This window comes from Malaclemys terrapin, chromosome 6 (assembly GCF_027887155.1).
Source record: "Malaclemys terrapin pileata isolate rMalTer1 chromosome 6, rMalTer1.hap1, whole genome shotgun sequence".
NCBI classification, from domain to species: Eukaryota; Metazoa; Chordata; order Testudines; family Emydidae; genus Malaclemys; species Malaclemys terrapin.
Genome location: NC_071510.1, coordinates 121,749,458 through 121,770,145, shown reverse-complemented (window position 1 = coordinate 121,770,145; position 20,688 = coordinate 121,749,458). Strand labels below are relative to the sequence as shown.

Genomic DNA, 20,688 nt, shown 5'->3' with positions numbered 1-20,688 from the left:
TGCTATTTTCTTCAAGATGTCCAAATCCTATATTATGATGACATTTTTCAAGACATTGTTCCATTTTACTCTGAAACCTTCCATTTTATTGTGACCTGATAACATGTTTTAGCAATCTTACTACTTTGTGTGCATACATAGTGATATCACAGTTCCTTTTTTCTTGTAATCTTTGCACAACATGATTTCTTTATGGAATTAAATCATCACATATAACAGCATAGTGGTTATTTTTTAAGACTGCGTGGAAGTGGCAGTGGCATTACATGGTAACATTTTAAACAACATTTTTAACACGGTAAGTTTTTAACTGCACTATGTCCTAATCTCAGAACAAAAGTATATCATCACAGCATGACATGACAACACAGTGATGGTTTTCCTGACACTGTGCCACTGGGATAAGACATGATGATGGGTTTTCCTGACAATGACACTATGGTACAATCACAAGATTTTGGGACACCATGTCACCATGCTAGGACACGGTGATGGGTTTCCTGACAGCATCAATACATCGTGATACAACAGAGGTTTTTTTGGGGGGGTCGGAGGGGTCGGAGGACCCATGTCCTGACATGGTGACAGATTTCACAACTCTGTGTCGCCACATCATCACAGTGACAGGTGCCCCGCTGTGGACTTGGTTACTGTACTGTAACGTGACATGTTGTTTTTTTGTGAATTCTGCAACATTCTTCTTGCCCCAGGCTGAGCAAGGCGAGGCCCCTCGTTGCAGACAGAGGGTCACATAGCCCAGACCCCTTGTCTGCCGTCTCTAGGGCAAGGGGCGCTGCCACCAGCCTGTCAGTCCCTTCTGGGCGTGGTTTAGGGAGGGGGCGGGGTCTGAGAGAAGGACACCCGCTGCGAACTACAACTCCCAGCAAGCGCCGCGGCACTGAGGTCATCTGTGCGCGCCTCGTCCCCTCAGTGCCGGCTGAAGCGGTGCGCGGAGGATGACGGGAAGGCGGCGGGAGGAGACGGGATTCAACGCGGCGCAATCCGCCAAGCGGCGGCGGCCGGGATGGAGGAGAAGCTGAGACGGGTAACGGTCACCGCGCGGGCGCTGCCCCCGATTGGCTGTGCGTGGCGGGGTCCGCACAGAGAGGGGCATGTCCCGGGGATTGCCTCTACTTCCCCCTAGGCTGTCACCCCCCAGCTCCCCGCTGTGCGCTCCCAATGCCCCCCGGGGATTGCCTCTACTTCCCCCTAGGCTGTCACCCCCCAGCTCCCCGCTGTGCGCTCCCAATGCCCCCCGGGGATTGCCTCTACTTCCCCCTAGGCTGTCACCCCCCAGCTCCCCGCTGTGCGCTCCCAATGCCCCCCGGGGATTGCCTCTACTTCCCCCTAGGCTGTCACCCCCCAGCTCCCCGCTGTGCGCTCCCAATGCCCCCCGGGGATTGCCTCTACTTCCCCCTAGGCTGTCACCCCCCAGCTCCCCGCTGTGCGCTCCCAATGCCCCCCGGGGATTGCCTCTACTTCCCCCTAGGCTGTCACCCCCCAGCTCCCCGCTGTGCGCTCCCAATACCCCCCGGGGATTGCCTCTACTTCCCCCTAGGCTGTCACCCCCCAGCTCCCCGCTGTGCGCTCCCAATGCCCCCCGGGGATTGCCTCTACTTCCCCCTAGGCTGTCACCCCCCAGCTCCCCGCTGTGCGCTCCCAATGCCCCCCGGGGATTGCCTCTACTTCCCCCTAGGCTGTCACCCCCCAGCTCCCCGCTGTGCGCTCCCAATGGCCCCCGGGGATTGCCTCTACTTCCCCCTAGGCTGTCACCCCCCAGCTCCCCGCTGTGCGCTCCCAATGCCCCCCGGGGATTGCCTCTACTTCCCCCTAGGCTGTCACCCCCCAGCTCCCCGCTGTGCGCTCCCAATGCCCCCCGGGGATTGCCTCTACTTCCCCCTAGGCTGTCACCCCCCAGCTCCCCGCTGTGCGCTCCCAATGCCCCCCGGGGATTGCCTCTACTTCCCCCTAGGCTGTCACCCCCCAGCTCCCCGCTGTGCGCTCCCAATGCCCCCCGGGGATTGCCTCTACTTCCCCCTAGGCTGTCACCCCCCAGCTCCCCGCTGTGCGCTCCCAATGCCCCCCGGGGATTGCCTCTACTTCCCCCTAGGCTGTCACCCCCCAGCTCCCCGCTGTGCGCTCCCAATGCCCCCCGGGGATTGCCTCTACTTCCCCCTAGGCTGTCACCCCCCAGCTCCCCGCTGTGCGCTCCCAATGCCCCCCGGGGATTGCCTCTACTTCCCCCTAGGCTGTCACCCCCCAGCTCCCCGCTGTGCGCTCCCAATGGCCCCCGGGGATTGCCTCTACTTCCCCCTAGGCTGTCACCCCCCAGCTCCCCGCTGTGCGCTCCCAATGCCCCCCGGGGATTGCCTCTACTTCCCCCTAGGCTGTCACCCCCCAGCTCCCCGCTGTGCGCTCCCAATGCCCCCCGGGGATTGCCTCTACTTCCCCCTAGGCTGTCACCCCCCAGCTCCCCGCTGTGCGCTCCCAATGCCCCCCGGGGATTGCCTCTACTTCCCCCTAGGCTGTCACCCCCCGCTGTGCGCTCCCAATGCCCCCCGGGGATTGCCTCTACTTCCCCCTAGGCTGTCACCCCCCAGCTCCCCGCTGTGCGCTCCCAATGCCCCCCGGGGATTGCCTCTACTTCCCCCTAGGCTGTCACCCCCCAGCTCCCCGCTGTGCGCTCCCAATGCCCCCCGGGGATTGCCTCTACTTCCCCCTAGGCTGTCACCCCCCAGCTCCCCGCTGTGCGCTCCCAATGCCCCCCGGGGATTGCCTCTACTTCCCCCTAGGCTGTCACCCCCCAGCTCCCCGCTGTGCGCTCCCAATGCCCCCCGGGGATTGCCTCTACTTCCCCCTAGGCTGTCACCCCCCAGCTCCCCGCTGTGCGCTCCCAATGCCCCCCGGGGATTGCCTCTACTTCCCCCTAGGCTGTCACCCCCCAGCTCCCCGCTGTGCGCTCCCAATGCCCCCCGGGGATTGCCTCTACTTCCCCCTAAGTTGTCACCCCCCAGCTCCCCGCTGTGCGCTCCCAATGGCCGGCCCCCCGGTGTTTGCCTTCCCTTCCCCGCAGCCCATGCCCCCCAGCTCCACGCTCCCAATGCTCCCCGCCCCCCAGTGTTTGCCCCTGGCTTCCCACAGTTTCCTGCTGTGTGCCCCCCCAATGGGCCTGTGGCCCAGTTCCTGCTGTGTGCCTGCAATGGTCCTCCGGCCCGTGCCCTGTCTCTGATATGTGCCCCCAATGCCCCTCTGTCCCTGCTGTGTGCCCCCAATGGACCCCCGGCCTGGGCCCCTGTCCCCACCATGTGCTTGCAATGGCCCCTCCAGCCCATGCTCCATCTCCACTCTGTGCCCCTAATGCTCCCCCCGGCCTGTGCCCCAGTCCCACTGTGTGCCCCAAATATTCCCCTGCCACTGGGCCTCCTCTCTTCGGTGTGTGCCCCAAATATTCTCCCATCCCAGGCCTCTCCTGCTCCTTCGTGTGCACTAAATATTCTCCCCTTGTGATCTCCCTTGCTCCTAGTGTGTGCCTCAAATCCCCACTTCTCCACTGTGTGCCCCAAATCTCCTCAGGGCCTCCCTCCTCCCCAAGCGTGCCGCAAGTATCTACTTGTCCTATGGAATGTGGAGGGGTACATTCATAATTATCCTACTCTGTATATTACTTACTGATGGGTGGGATCACTTGGGCTTACTTGAAGCCCTCTGACCCTTCTCAACAATTTTGGGGGATTGGAACTCTGTAGCTTATGAGCTATGTTTAACTAGACATTGTGCTTTGCACAAAAGTTTGTAGAGAAATAGATATTTGTGCTCAGGAAGAACAGGGGATGCAGATTCCACATCCCATTTCAGTAGCATAGGCTACACCTATGTTATCCTAGATAGTGCTTTCCTACCGCCTGTTTGTATGGAGCATTAAACTAAAAATCCTTCTTTCTTATTATGTTTGTAACCAGAAGAAAAAGTAGGGGAATGTTTAAAACAAAGCAAAGTCCCATTAGAAAAATAGTCAGCCCTAATTCAGTGTGCCTTAAATGATGTCTGGGCTGGTAGCCTTGGCAGGTTTAAGGTACTGTACTATTAAGATAGATCTTATGTGTCAGAAAATTGTGATTTGCTGATGTAAAGCTGCCTGCAATGACTCAAAAACAGGAGTACTAGCCTCAGGGCAGACTGTTAGGAAGCAGGGAACAAACACCAAATTGTCTGAGAGTGCTATAATTAGATTACACCAACCAATTATCAAGTGTAAGCTCCTCAGATGCTATACAGCCTTAACATGCAGTCACAGACAGTCCCCTTGGACACTGTCTTGCCATCCAAGTAAGCTTTCAGGTTACACCCAGTCTCAAAGGATCAGTTACTTACCCCAGGTCATCCAAGACCATTAGATCTTACACCAAAGATGATGCTTGTAGCCAATCTTATAATAAACTGTACAAAATATATTAAGTAGGAAAAGGAAACTAGTTATTTATAAAATTAAAGCAGGTGAACATACATACCCAAATGAGTTACAGTCTTAAGTTTCCAAAGGTAATAGAAGCTTCTGTATTCAGCAAGTTCTATATGTCCTTTAAGACTCTAGGGGGTCCGCAGACTATGTTTAAGGGGTCTGCAAAAGGTGACTATAAAAATAAAGTTTCAATCAAAAAATATGTGAATCCTTCCCCCTTTGTAGGTCAAAACCTGGAAGTGTTGTCATTACCATAGAAGCCCACAGTTTAGCACCCTTTCTTACACTACGTCAAAAGCTGTGCCAAGACATGCAACATTGATAGTTGAATTCTGTTCAGTCAGTTATCAGTGTAAGACTCTATGGTAGGGGTCCATGGACTACAGGTTGAACTTCAAAAGGGGTCTGCATCTCCATTCAAAAGTTTTTAGGGGTCCACAAATAAAAAAAGATTGAAAACTACTACTTTAGGACTAACCCAGGCTAAGAGGCTGTGGACCTCTTATTTATGCTTAGAAAACTTTGTCCCTCAGACTTTAAGCAGCATAGAGATCCAGTTCCTTCTTTTTATGCATCTTTCTTCCCCTCCTCCATTGTGCTCTGAGCTGCAAACTCAGTTGATGGGAGGAATCCACTTGCATGGCTTGTCTTTAGAATGAGGGGGACAGAACAACCAACATTGTCCTCTTTAATGTCCCACAATAGTCCGTCTGTTATCAACAGACCTTTGCTGTTGGGCAGGATGTAACATCTTCTGTTGGAAACCAGCATTTCACACTGGTTAATGTCTCTCTACTGTCTGGTGATTTACACAGTCAGAGAGGCTCACAATACAAACGCTCAAATATTACCTTACAATATGGGATACAGATATTATAAATGAAATTAATGCAGGCAGCAACTCACAGGCATTCAATAAAGTCTAAACACATTCTTATAAACAATACTAACGCACATACGTAGCTGGATTCAGTCTGGCTCATCTTTGTTATTGTTCCATTGAGACATGGGGACTTTGCCAGGAGCTGGCACCTAGTTTGCTAGCATCACATTATGTTGTGCCAGGTTCCTGTCAGGAAGATACATTCCATCCTCCATCAATGGACCCCGGGAATTTTTGTAATATTTCACTACAATAAAACTTCACTGCTGTATGTTTTCAGGAGGTCTGGCTTTTCCCCCAGGGCTATAACTTTGCTTTCTCCAGTATGATTTAGGATGAAGTCCACTGATTAAATTAGAGGTACAAAACACAAGGTCAATATACTACTCTGGTGGGAGTGCAGAAAAAGGAGTGTCCCTTTTGAACGCTCCAAGTTTTGCTTGGTCTGCTGAAGTGAACAAGGGTGATATGAAAATGGGTTTTAGATTTCATAAAGATATTTTGAAATGACTTTTTAAAATCTCCCACTTCTTTCCATGGATTTTGTTCATGAAGTGTCCAATTCATGCTTCAGTGTTCATATGGTTGGTTTGTAACCTGAAATCACTGCTGATGTTAAGTCTCCCATTTTCTGGGCTTTTTTTCCTGTGGATTCAAACCACATTTAAACTCAATATAAAACCATTTCAGGCTAAGCTGACAGGAAGAATAGTTCAGTGGTTAGGGCGCTACTCTGGGATATGGGAGACCTAGGTTCAAATCCCTACTCTGCCACAGACTTCCTATGTGACTTTGGGCAAGTCAGTTAGACCCCTGATCCTTAAAGGTATTTAGGGTCCAAATGTCCCTGGAGGAAGTTTGAGGATCTGGTCCTTTGTTCCTCATTTGTAAAATGGAACTAATAACATCCCCCCTATTTCATATGTCTGTTGATAGGGTAAATACATTAAGCAGTGTGGGATGCTGAGATACTATGGTAACAGGAGCCACAGGGTGTACTGCCGGTTTGTCTGGCTAGAGCAGATGAGCCAAACAGCTTCTAATCAAGGCTACAGTTGAATGCTGAAGAAAAACTATATTTAACACCACTTGCTGGAGGAGTAACTGGGTTGCCTAAAAGCCAATTATGGTTTTAAATAATTTCTTTCAATATGAATTGGTCATGAACTGCATTCATCCACAACGTACCTTAGAAACTGTTTAGCCTTATCTATGTTAGCATGCCAAACAGTTTTGCATAGTATTGGAAATTTCAGACTGTTAGATTTTACCACTTGTAGTATTTCATTGTCTTGTGAGAGCGTTGTCCTGAAGTCTTACCCCATTTTGCATTTGAGCTTCATGTGCTCCTTCATGGTTGCAAAGGGTGGCATGGATAAGCATTCATGTCGTGCTCCCCATCAGTACCCGGCCAGGGAAGCTAATGATCCAACCAGCAGACTAAATTTGGGGGTGAACCCTGTTCTTCTAGTCTACATTTGCGCTTCTACCATTGCTACAACCAACGGTAGTGCAACAATGGAAGATTCCCCCCCAAAAAAGTCTAGTGTAGACAAAACCCCTCAGACAGGAGTAAGATTTGTGGTTGATGGCTCTAATTTCCAGTTCTCTTGCCTGATATTTAATTCCCCTTCCTTAAATTAAACCATTTACCTTCTTTACTCCCACTTTCCTGGCAGGTTACTTTATGGCTAAAAAGGACCTTTGGGGATCAACCCATTCCACAATACGAAGTGAATTCACGGACTGTTGATATTTTATCTGAGCTTGCGGAATGCAATGAAACCAGAGACAAGGATGTCTCCCTCGTGATAGATGACATGAAACAGAAGACTGCAGAATATGAGTCAGAAGGTGATCATGGCACTTCAAACTCCAGTTACAGTAAAAATGCCTTTTTCTAAGTGACCCTGTAGGGTTTCTCTTTTCTACTCGCTGTAATATCTTATAAGAAGTGTGAAAAAGTAGGATTTTGAAATCCAGCTATATATCGTCAAACACAAAGGCTTTTCTCCCAACAGTGACATCAGATTGGCCAACAACAATTTCTTAAATCAACTTGAGCAGGCTGTAAAGGCTGACGAGCATTTTAGGTGCTGAACTTCCTACGCTGCCAAGCTAGCTGGCACAGCACTGAAATAGAGATACTGTATGTACAAGGGTGGGGGTCAGGGTTAGTGTTGATCTCAAGTGTCTGAGCCAATGTTAATCTCTAACTGAGGGAAGCAATTTAGGATTCTGAAACAGCAGCGATGTTGTTTAGCAACTCCATAGCTAATCATAGGGAGTGAGCATTGGATAAAATGGAGAATGGCAGTCAGTATTTCTGGAGCAACCACGCAACTGAGGCCACCGTAATCATTCTTATTTTAACATTTCATATACTAAATAAAAACCACTTGCAAGGTTTTAATTAGGTAGGATTCTATAAGTTATGATATCATAAGAATTCGGATACTGCATGCAGGAGAATTTCTTTCTTCTTTCCTAATCACACTCAAAAATATGTGTGTGGTTTTTTTTGTTTTTGTTTTGTTTTTCCCTGTGTAGTCTCCCAATGAATCATAGACTAGTAGGACTGGAAGGGACCTCGAGAGGTCATCTAGTCCAGTCCCCTAAGTATTATTTAGACCACCCCTGAGAGGTGTTTGTCTAACCTGCTCTTAAAAATCTCCAATTATGGACATTCCACAACCTCCCTAAGCAATTTATTCCATTGCTTACCTACCCCGACAATTAGGAAGTTTTTCCTAATGTCCAACCTAAACTGCCCTTGCTGCAATTTAAGCCATTGCTTCTTGTCTTATCCTCAGAGGTTCACGAGAACAATTTACCTCCCACCTCCTCGTAACAACAGTTTTCAAGTACATAAAAAGTTATCCTGTTTCCTCTGAGTCTTCTCTTCTCCAGACTAAACAAATCCAATTTTTTCAATCTTCCCTTATAGGTCATGTTTTCTAGACCTTTAATAATTTTTGTTGCTCTTCCCTAGACTTTCTCCAATTTGTCCACATCTTTCCTGAAATGTGATGTCCAGAACTGGACACAATATTCCAGTTGAGGCCTAAACAGCATGGAATAGAGCAGAATTACTTCTTGTGTCTTGTTTACAACACTCCTGCTGATACATCCCAGAATGACATTTGCTTTTTTTTCAACAGTGTTACATTGTTCACACATATTTAGCTTGTGATCCACTATGACTCCCAGATCCCTTTCCGCAATACTCTTTGCTAGGCAGTCGTTTCCCATTTTGTATGTGTGCAACTGATTGTTCCTTCCTAAGTGGAGTACTGTGCATTTGTCCTTATTGAATTTCATCCTATTTACTTCCAGTTTGTCCAGATTATTTTGAAATTTTAATCCTATCCTCCAAAGCACTTGCAACCGTGCACAGTTTGGTATAATCCGCAAACTTTATAAGTGTGCTCTCTATGCCATTATCTAAATCACCGATGAAGATATTGAACAGAACCGGATGCAGAACTGATCCCTGCGGGACCCCACTGGATATGCCTTTCCAGCATGACTGAACCACTGATAACTACTCTCTGGGAACGGTTTTCCGACCAGTTATGCACCCACCTTATAGTAGCTCCATCCCTAGTTTGTTTATGAGAAGGACATGTGAGACAGTATCAAAAGCCTTACTAAACTCAAGATATACCACATCTACCACTCTCTCCCTCCCCGCTCCAATCCATCCATCCATCCATCCAGAAGGTTTGTTACCCTGTCAAAGAAAGGTATTAGGTTCAACTTGTTCTTGACAAATCCATGTTGACTGTTACTTATCACCTTATTATCTTCTAGGTTTTTGCAAGTTGATTGCTTAATTATTTGCTCCATTATCTTTCTGGGTACTGAAATTAAGATAACTGGTCTGTAAATCCCTAAATTGTCCGTATTTCCCTTTTTATAGATTGGCACTATTGCCCTTTTCCAGTCCTGTGGAATCTCTCCTGTCTTCCATCACTTTTCAAAGATAATCGCTAATGGCTCAGATATCTGCTCAGTCAGCTGCTTGAGTATTCTAGGATGCATTTCATCAGGTCCTTGTGACTTGAAGACATCTAACTTGTCTAAGTAATTTTTAACTTGTTCTTTCCCTATTTTAACCTCTGATCCTACCCCATTTTCACTGGACTTCCCTATGTTAGACATCCAATCGCTACTAACCTTTTTAGTGAAAACTGAAACAAAAAAGTCATTTAGCACTTCTGCCATTTCCTCATTTTCTGTTATTGCCCCGCCCCCCCCCCCCCCCCCCCACACACACACACACATTGAGTAATGGGCCTAACCCTGTCCTTGGTCGTCTTCTTGCTTCAGGGATTCTCAAACTTTACTGCACCGCCACCCCATTCTGACAACAAAGTTACTTTATGACCCCGGGGGAGGGCTGGAGCCTGAGCCCTACCACCATGGGTACGGGGAGAAGGGGCCGCAGTCTCAGCCCTGATGCCCTGGGTGGGGGGAGAAGGGGCTGCAGCCTGAGCCCCAGCCGCCCTGGGTGGGGGTGGCGCCCTGTGTCCCAGCAAGTCTAATGCTGGCCCTGGCGACCCCCATTAAAATGGGATTGCGACACACTTTGAGGTCCCAATCCACAGTTTGAGAACTGCTGTAAATGCATTTGTAGAATGTTTTCTTGTTCTCCTTTGTGTCGCTAGCTAGTTTAATCTTGTTTTGTGCCTTGGCCTTTCTAATTTTGTCCCTACATACTTGTGTTATTTGTTTATATCCATCCTTTGTAATTTGACCTAGTTTCTACTTTTTGTAGGATTCTCTTTTTAAGATCCATCCAATAGATTGTTTATGTAATACTTACAAAATGGAGCACAGAACATTGAACCTTAAACTGTGTCTTTTGTGTCTGATTAGACTGTAAGTATCTTGAAGCAGACTGTGTATTCTAAATTTGTATAGTCTCATGCACACCTGTGACAAATATTAAATGAAAGTAACTATTTGGTTTTTCAGCCAACTATCTACAGGAGCTTCTCATGGAGAGTGTGACTCTTTCCTTCAACAGTCTCTCTAGCGCAGGCACCAGCTATCTGAATGCATTGGTAGATAGTGCAATGGCGCTTGAAACAAGGGATACTTCCCTGGCAAGGTAATTCTTCCACAGTTTGCTGAAGTCTGGGTCAGTGGTGTCCAATCTTCTCAGTTTGAGGCCACAATCAGTTCTCTGGGGCCAATTTTCTGCCCTGTTCCACTTCTTTGTGCCACTTATGCAGCACAAAGTGAGTGGAAAGCACCCGCAATTCTGTGGTGGGGGAGTTCCCAGTGGATGTAGCGTTGAAATGGCTATCTCCTACTCCTCCCTCCCTATACTCCCTGCAGCAGGTCAAGAGTGGGGAGGGGGCGTAGCTGACGGATGCTGCACTCCAGCTGTCCCCTGCTGGAGGCTCTTATGCTAGCAGGCACAATTTACAGACGCTCCTAGCTGGACTCAGCTAAAGAATCAGGGAGCTGTAACTGGCTGCTCATTCCCAGCTTCTCCTCTTTTCCCCCCTTCTTGGGCTACTCTGAGTCAGTGTGTGGGAGTGGGAGCCATCCTTTGCTAGCCACTTCCATAGGCCCAGAGGGAGCCAGTCTAGCTGCTGTCCTGCTCTTCCTGGGGCCCCCAGAGCCAGCAGAGAAGCAGGCAATGGAGTAGTCAATGTTACTCTCACTTCCTATTCCTGTGATGGTGCAGGCGGCCAGCAGGGGTGCTGTTGAGCACTTGCAGTAGGGAAGGACCCATAGCTGCTCTGTGGGTAGCTGCAGTGGTTGGCTGATTCAGAGATTTCTGCTGAAGAATTGCAAAGTGTAAATTCAGGGGTTGCATTTTCAATTCTTAATTAAATAGACTTTTCCTTAATGTAGTCACCCTCAAGAGCCACAGGTTGGACACCTCAGTATTTCAAATCTGATTTCCCTAAAACCTGCTAGGGTCTGCTCAGCCCTTCATCCTTTTGGACAGATTTAAATGGAGTATTTGGCTGTGCATCCTGCATAGATTTCTCAGATGAAACCTTACAAAAATGAGGTTGTCTGGCTCTCTTAATAAAAGTAGGGGTTTTCCATGTGCCTTTAGCTAAAATGTCCCTTTCTGCCTCTGTTCCTCTCCCTCCTACTCCAGCTGTTGTGCAGTGTGGTTTGCTCAGGCTGCATGCCATCATCTGTCCCAGAAGCGGTTGCAGTTCAGTTAGTACATGTTTATAGCTTGTGAAATGCTTCATGATAAAAGGAGCAGTATAAATGTGTATTGCATAGCAATTAAAATGTTAAACTATTTTGAATTTTATGTACATTGTCAAACCCTGGCTTATAGAAGTTCTTAGCTATTTGGATTGTAAGATAGTTTAGACAGACCTAACTGTTAACAGATTTGCCATTATTTGAGAAGAATCCTACAAAAGCTTTATGGAAAATATGAAAGAAAATAAGTAATTATATAACCCCGAGCTTCAGCGGCGTGGACTTCTACACAGATCAATGAAATCTCTTGTTTCATTAGCTTCATCCCCGCTATCAATGATTTGACCTCAGATTTACATGCGACAGAATCGAGAAACAGAGAAATGGAGCTTGAATTGACCAGCCTTAGGAAAAAGCTAACTGCAGCTCTGGTGCTGGAAAAACATCTCCAAGAGTGAGTAGTTGGGGAGAAAGGGAAAGAGCTGAATGGGGTTTGCTGGTCCCCTGTTCTCAGCAACTTTATTGTCTATGAACAGTAACAAGGACATCTGAATATTGAGTTCAATATTGCTCTACTTCACAGCAGTTTAAACCACTAGTCAAGGCCCTTGCAAAAAATTTGCTTCAAATAGTTAAGAGGTTTAAAAATCCCAAGGCTACAATGATGAAATTAAACATTATGGGTTGACTAGTGCTTACAAGTACGTGCCTGCATCTCCCACTTACTGCTTTGTGCATATTTTTTTGAGCATGAGTAGTGTGGTTTAGTGGTAAAAATAAGGGACTGGGTTAGAACAAAAAAGATTCCCCAAAAGAATCTTCTTTAACCAAAAGATTATAAAATTCCACTAAGTCCACCAGTGACCTCACCATGCAGATTTAATTTACATTGAAGTGCTTGGATACTACAATGAGGGGCACTACAGTAAACTCTTAACTATTGTGACACTGATAGCAGCAGCAGCATAGTTAATGTTGTAGAACTAGCATTCCCGTATACTTGTCCCAGCTCTGCCATTACCGCACTGCATGATTTTAGTTAAGTCACTTAACAGTTGTATTCCTAGGTTCTCCACTAACTAATCTAGTGTAGTGACCCACCAGATTATTAGTATGAGTTGTTGTACAGATGTCCTGGCTTTTCATGCACATGCCCTGCTATTGTAGGGTCTTGGGAATCTGTGGGGTATCTGTGCATATGGAAATCTCTCCACAAATAGACTGAGCTGGTGGAGAGACTGTGAGAGAAACTCAGTTTTCTGTTTCACTTTGTCCCTCCTGTGGGTGTTTACTTGAGAGTGTTAATTTGGCTGAAGGTTAGTAAGCCACATATATTCACCACAATTTTCTTCTTAAAGGGACCTTAAAAAAACAGAAGAACATCTGGCAATGGAAAAAGCCAAAGCTGACAGCCGAACCCAGAACATGAAGTTCCTGAAGGATAAATCTGAGGACTTCAAATTCAGGATAAAGGCTGCAGAGGTTGGTGATAAACATCTTCTACCAGTATTGTTGAAGGAATATGTGATCATGCCAAATTGGGCCCCAAAATGTATGGTGTCACTAGTAGAGACCTCTTTGGAGCTTCTTGGCCTCCAAGAGGGGAAATCTATTACAGCTAATACTTGGAAGTAAGGAATGGTTGGTCCTTGAAGGGAATCAGTTGTAACTGATCCCTCGTCACCTTTCCTGCAGAGCTGGGGATAAGTGGATGGATGCTGTGATCCTTGGATTCTTTCGCTTAAGAGGTAAGAGAGGCCTTAGGGGTTGAATGTGTCCCCTGCTGGAGTGGGGTGGTAAGTAGTTGCCCCAATATTTTAAAGTTAGGGTTTAGAGTTTTAAAGCTAGTTGTATATAATGATTTTGTTACACAAATTTTTAGTCAATTTCACAACATAGGTGTGTATGGGGGGAACCATACTCACAGAAAGGTTATGGTCTGGGGCTGAGGGGTTGAAGAATGAGCTCACCCCACAATTGTGGCTTTACTAAATTGACTTTATTAAAATTAATGATTACCATGAACAGCGCGACTGCTGTACCAAAAATGTAGCCTTAGTTGTATACTGGGAGGACAAATGCAAATATGTAAGCAAGTGTGTAGCTTTTTACTCACAGAATTGTCCCGTTAAAGTTACACGTGGGCTTTAAGTGTTGGAGGACTGAGACCTTAAAGCAACAATTACAGGTAAGTAAATGTAGGTCCCCCATAGCTATTTTTTGGTTAAATAAGACCAATTTTTTCCAGTGTTCCTTGATAGAGAAGATTAGGGTTGGAAGAGACCTCAGGAGGTCATCTAGTCCAACGCTCTGCTCAAAGTAGGAACCTTCATAAATTTGGGGAACCTTCATAAATTTAAAAATGTGTAAGCATGGATTATAGTTGGAATTACTCTTCACATATTTGTCTGTACAGATGATATCAGAGAGCATGTTCTTTTTGAATGTCATGATTTTGGTAGTGGTACAGTGTAACATGCATTGCATATTGGTTACTTGACTGATTCTGAAACCCAGTGTTGGACTAGTTAAGTACTATATGAGAAATTAAGTTTCCCAACCCCCTATGAAGCAAGTAAGGGTGAGTGTTACAGGCCACTTTGACAGAATGACTATGTACAATAGTCTGGCAATTCTGAGGGATAAATGTTTTATTAGTATGATGACATTTTACTAGGTAAACCTACTCATGTCCTCATTGAATGCTCTAGTCATGCTGGTTTTCTAGTAGGTATATTGCTGTTTATGGATGTTTCATTAGCCACTGACTCCACAGTTAAAGTTGCTTGAAGATAGCGCTTAAAACAGCACTAAATTCCTGCTATAGTTAACTTTTTTTTCTTTTTGCCTGCTTATGTTAAAATACAAGGAAGCATCAAAATATATCTGCATTTTCTGTTTAAAGTTTTGCTATGAATAATGTATTGTACACTGTCTGTTCAGTAGAGGAGCAGGGTGTGCTATACAAACTGTGAACTGTTTTTCTCTTGTAGGAACAGCTTTCTGCAAGCGGGATGGATCCTTCCTTGACACATCAGTCATTAGTGAGCCTCTCAGAGGTGGGTGTGTTGTGACAAGAGGGACATTTCTGAAGTGGTACATGTGAATCAGCATTTGTTTGGCTAGTTTAATGAAATAACATTTATCCATATGGATGCTCGAGTACACGTGTATGTTAGAGAGAGGCCCAAACCAACATCCCACATCCAAATGCCTCTGATCTGTGGTGGTGTCCAAAATCTAATCTGTGATTCAAATTTTACATCCTGAGGCCTCCTCCAGTTTTATGTGAACATGACATTTTTGGATATAATTGTGAATACTGTAAGATAATAATGATGTAATTTGTTAAAGAGACACTGTCACAATACTTCCATTTTTAAAAAACATGTTTCCTGTGTTTCTAATTGTGGATTCACCAGCTCTTTGCTGCTGCACATGATGTCTGTCTGAGTCTGTTCTTTCTGCTGTCACAACACTAATATCACCCTGTTACTATAACAGAGAGAATTCCAAACGTGTAATGTGCTTTTTGCCATTTATGTTGTTTTATTTCTTGCTTATTAGTTAGTTTGAATGATGAATATAGCCTTGTCAGTTTCACTTTGTGGATGTCATGAACTAGCATTGTTTGGCAGTATTTGGATTGCAAAATGTTTCAGGGGAAATGCTGGTTGATAAATGTTCCCATTGAAATTTTAAATTTAAAAAAATCATAGAAACTTCTACGTAGGTCTTGGTTTGTAAAACTTTTGTTTTCTCATAGAGCCTAAATATGGAGGCAATTTTGACTTGACAGTGTTCTTTTATCTGTTTTGCAGAGTGCTGAACAAATGTTTGGGGTGGAGGGGGGTGTAAATTACTGGATCATAGGTTTATCTTTGACTTTTAAATGGCTTTAGTGCTAGTGAAAGTTGCTTGATTAGTAACCCTCAAAAAGTTAACTCTTCTCTTTGTGCACTGAATGGGTACAGCACCAAAAGTGGTGGTGGAAGGTTCCCCACACTGTCCCACCTATGTGGCTCAGCCCTGTTCTGGCAGGACAGCCTTTAGGTGTTAGTGTGTAACTCATTCTTCGTGATCTATTCAGTCTTGGCCTGTGCTGAGATCACCAGCAAGGGTCTCAGGTAGTGCCAATTGTAAAGGTGTTTTTCTGTGACGTGGACAGGTGTCCACTGGATTATAGATTGAGATCACCACCTCCTTTCACACAGACCAGCGAACAGCCACCAAATGGTATATTGTGTGAAAAGACATTATATTTTTTCATAAGGGTAATACAAAAATTTGCGTTTTTACTTCAATATAAAACTTCAACTGGATTTGACTAAATAAAATTGTTGGAATATTAAATCCTGGGAAGAGTTAATCAGAATTACGGCAACAATGGGCTCCCTTAAAAATCTGTACAGAATAAAACATTTGGAAATTCGTAAATGCTTTGTTTTACTGATTTGCATCACTTCTACCAAATTAGATTGCAGAAATATAACCTGGTGCTTTGCTGTATTCACAGAAACTGTCTGAACTAAAGCAACAGACTGTGCCTTTGAAGAAGAAACTGGAGTCCTACTTGGACTTAACTCCTGTAATTATTTCTACTACTATTCTCTTCTGGTATTCGAAGTGTGTGTGTATGTGTGTGTGTATATATATATAAAAATGGAATAGCTTCTGTTTAGATGCTATAATTTAGGCATTAATTTCATTGTCAAATTAACTTCAGGGGGTGTTTTGTAGCTGAAATATTTTAGATATATATAGACATCAAAATGTAAATAAATTCCGTTGCAATGGCGTTGACAGGCTGACAGTTGTGCTGTTTCCAAACTCTGTGTACGTCCCTTAATGAATTGTCTAGACGAAGGATTTTGCTTAAATAGAAGGCTGTTTAAATAGTTCCACTAGATAGTTTTTGCTCTCTTCTACCACAATGCATGGGAATCGAACCCAAATAAACTGGTTGGATAAGCTAGGCATCAGGTGAATTATCTGGAAAAGTTGAGAGGAAAACAAAAATCTATGGTACAATTATTTTCCAAAGATTATCAATAATTTTAAAACTTTGAATCTGCTGGTACATACCACCATTACTGTTAATCATTTATGTAGCAGTATAAATGGTTACAGCATTGTGCAGTAGTTGGAGTTCAGGTAAGGGAACCTCTATAAACAACTGTACAGTAATTCAAAGAGATTAGAGCCAACAGTAGTTTATTAATCCACAAAGTGAGAGGTATCCAAACCCTGTCTTTGCATGAAGTGGACAGGTCACCTGTATGTGTTGCTTGAGGGACAATCTAACTGCAGCACTTGGAGAGCTCCTCTGAAAGTGGATGAAACACAAAATTCATATTCCTTTCTCAAATCAGTAGTGAGGGATTCTCCTTCTTGGACATAGAGAAGATGCTGCCACAATTGGGGGGTAGCAGTGTGATTTCGAGATTCACAGTTCTACCTCTCGTATTTATCTGGCCCCATTACTGTAGTCTCTGGGCGCCTCACAATCTGTAATGTATTTATCCTCACAGCACCTTGTGAGGTAGGGAAGTGCTATTATCTCCTATCCCAGATGGGGAAATGAGGCACAGAGCCATTAAGTGACTTGCCCAAGGTCACATGGGGAGCTGTGCTGGAACAGGGAACTGAATCCAGGTCTCCTAGGTCCTCAGGTAATGCCTTAACCACTGGACCATCCTTCTTGTCTTCACCAACCCACTCCTTGCAATGAGTTCCCCCCACTACACACATCCTTGCTGCAGGCCTGACTCCCTCACCTTAGATCAGTGGTTCTCAACCTTTCCAGACTACTGGACCCCTTTCAGGAGGCTGATTTGTCTTGCGTACCCCAAGTTTCACCTCAATTAAAAACTACTTGCTTAAAAAATCAAACATAACAATGCAAAAGTGTCCCAGCACACTGTTACTGAAAAATTGGTTTTTCTCATTTTTACCATGTAATTATAAACTAAATCACACCCCCCTACCCCCAGGTTGTGAAACACTGATATAGCATATAGAGCAGTATAAACAAGTCATTGTCAATATGAAATTTTAGTTTGTTCTGACTTTGCTAGAGCTTTTCATGTAGCCTTTTATAAAACTAGGCAACTATCTAGATGAGTTGACACCTCTGGAAGACCTCTGCGTATCCCCCTCTATCCTAGTCCCCAGACGCAGTTTGCTTGGTTCTGTCAAGGGACTCGAGACACCAAAATTGGCTTTTATTCTTCCCATTTTCCGTAGCTTGCTTTCAGTGAATGTGGAAGGTTCAGCCTTGCCCCTTTGCCTTTGTGCTTCTCTCACCACTGGCTGAGTGCCTGAGATGCTGAGTGGGAGAGGAGTGTTCCTACAAGCAGGCTATGTGCACATGTGAGCACCTTCCTAGTCAGTGTCTGGGCTGCAAACACTGCTGGGAACGTTTAAAACCAGGTTTCGGAGTAGCAGCCGTGTTAGTCTGTATCCGCAAAAAGAACAGGAGTACTTGTGGCACCTTGGAGACTAACAAATTTATTAGAGCATAAGCTTTCGTGGGCTACTGCCCACTTCTTCGGATGCATAACCAGGCTCTCTTGATCAAGAGCTTTGTGAATTTTTCATGGAAATGTTTCTTTTAACATTAGGCTTCGTAAAAGCTCTTTCAAAATCCATTAAATTTTGGGTTGCTCTGTGTCTTTAATTGCAGCACGTTTTGCATCTTGGAGGAACACATGGAGACCATTTGATTATCCCCCACTCCTCTCCTACCCTTTATTAAAATCTTTTGGATGAGGAGAAACCCTGTGTTTCAAGCTGAAACAGGACTGTCGCTACTTGCGGTTAACATGCCATTTTTCTTTCTTTTAGAATCCTTCCCTTGCTCGAGTGAAGATTGAAGAAGCAAAGCGGGAGCTGGTAAGGGCTTTTGTTGCTTACAGAGATTTAAATGGACCCTGGCACTTATTTTTTGGGGGGGGGAGAGGGGAAATATCATCCAAAACTCCAACGTTGATGATGGTTAGGTTCGGGTTTATCTGTCTCAGATTCTAATCTTGACACTCTCCAGATATAAAGATCTGGCTAAAAATGTGGCTCAGATTAGATGGAAGTGATTCTTGGTGATAGGGAGGAACAGATGTTGAAGGTCGGCCCAGCTTCAGAGTTATTTAGATGCCTTAGTCTCACTGCAGTCAGTGGAAGTTAGTCACCTAAATAGCTTTGAAGAACTCTGCGGAAGTGTTTGCACCACCTTTCGAGGATGCTTTTTGCTAAAATTGTTTGCCGTCTCTAGGCCCTTTTGGATACATCACTGCTGCTGGATTCTCAGAGGGTAGTTGTGGCCCGTAATGCATTTTTTAATCAGCACTTATTTCATGAATTTGATCCCTCTTCACCACTGGTAGGTCTTTCTCAGGTGTGAGTTTTAGTAATATGCTTTGGCAGCCTATCTGTGTCTAGTAACCCTTCCGAGCATGATGGGAATCCCACCACATGTGACTAGCATTTTGCTGTTTTTGTGCATGTGTGTGGAATTTGTATGTTAATCTCAGTAAAACAAGAGTACAGGGTTCTCCAATATTCCTGTTCTGTGCATCACATTGTAAGAGATTGTGTCATGGACTCTCTATTCATCCCCCTGTTCATTCACTTGGTTCTAAAAATGTTGCATTCCAAGGACCATGAGGATCACACAACATGGACCAGTGATGTCAGTTTGGAAATAATTACTGTGATTTAGCCTTTTAGCTACCTGGCAATAAGCTCTCTAGATGTTACAAGCCAAACTTGTTTGTGGACTATAAGTATAACAATGGATGCTTTATTAGGGTTTGATATTTGGAGATTGTCCTGGGAACAATGTAACATTGTCATAATATTAAAAAATGCTGTATATCTTTTTGGGTCATCATTCGGATTAGTAATGCTAATTTTTGGCTTTGTATGATGAGTCATTTTTCTCTGTTCATGAGCTGCTAAATGCTGAATCACCTGTTATATTCTCAACTAACTGTGCGTTGTACCGAGTACTGGTAAACATCTCAAACCAATAATGCTCTTTCAGTTATTTGGGTTAATGGATACAAATGATGTCCAATGGGGTTGACCGTTAGAGACATATTTGTCTAACAATGATGTAAAAGTTATTTGCATTGCCACTGATTTCTCTTGTTTCTTTCTCCCTCTAGAATGCTCTAGAAGCTGAGTTCTCCAGTAAAGTGGACATGATGGCACTGTCAGTACCAGAGCCCAGCAAACGCCGATTTACCTAAAGTCAACTGCGTGGGAAAAGGACTTTTTTTTTTTTTTTTTTTTAAGGTAGACTTTTGGGGCTCCTAAACATGGTGGTGTATTCCTCACTGTTGGGGCCTGCGCACTTGCCATCTTTCTGCCAAGCACACAGATTTTGATGGTTTCTCATAGCTTTGGTTTTGTAAAAAATATGTATATTTCTGTAAGGCTGAATAATAAAAACAAGGCTTCTTTCTCTGTCCATTTTTAGAAATATGAGCTAAAACTGGTAAATGACCTCCAGAGGGCGACCTAATCAGCAAAAAAGCAGTTTCATGTTTGGTTAAATTTCTGTACTAGGTATCTTCTGTCTTACTAAATTAGATCAACTGGGGAAAAAGGGAGGGAGGAAGGAGTTGGGACTTGACAGAAAACTATCTGGTTAGTCTTGGTCTCTTCTTCTCCCCTACCAGGTTCTGGAGCTCTAGCCTTAGAAGAGTCCTCTATTTGGTTAGTCAAGGGAAACTAGACATCATTTGTTATTACATCTTGTGAGATGAGTCTCCTCACCCAACATCAATCACTTTTCTCTTCTCTTCAAATCCTTTTTTAAAATGAATGTAGAGTTGTAGCTGTTAAGACGAAGCTTAATTACTCTCCCCACTTTAACATAACAGGCGCCTGCTGCAGACATAAATTGAAGTGACTGACTTGAAAGGCACTGAGAGTAGTAAGGCCACTATAGAGTAGTAGCACCACTATAGCCTGTTCAAGCCCTGGAGCCAGCCAACAAGGAGGATGCCTTTTTTTTGGTGGGATAGATGGCTGCCTGCCATCGCCCTGAGCTCAGTTCCTCATTTCAGAGAGAGCACTGACCAGCCTTTGGCTGGCAACAGCTTTCACTGCTCACCTGGGTTGGATTTGAATCAGTGACCTAGAGCTGAAATCTCTT

The 20,688-nt window shown here is 44.7% G+C and overlaps 1 protein-coding gene across 2 annotated transcripts; it reads left to right on the top strand.

Annotated features, from left to right (window-relative positions):
- Positions 1-938: 938 nt before the first annotated feature.
- HAUS1 (HAUS augmin like complex subunit 1) lies at positions 939-19,955 on the top strand. 2 transcript variants are annotated; one of them, XM_054031211.1, is made up of 9 exons: positions 939-1,045; positions 7,022-7,196; positions 10,323-10,458; positions 11,848-11,982; positions 12,887-13,010; positions 14,522-14,587; positions 16,045-16,116; positions 18,375-18,422; positions 19,694-19,955. In XM_054031211.1, exons 1-9 carry the CDS (start codon positions 1,025-1,027, stop codon positions 19,775-19,777), a joined length of 861 nt encoding a protein of 286 aa, XP_053887186.1. In that variant the 5' UTR covers positions 939-1,024; the 3' UTR covers positions 19,778-19,955. The 2 variants fall into 2 exon arrangements, with proteins under 2 accessions (XP_053887186.1, XP_053887185.1); XM_054031210.1 differs by having other exon boundaries at positions 7,022-7,226.
- Positions 19,956-20,688: the final 733 nt, after the last annotated feature.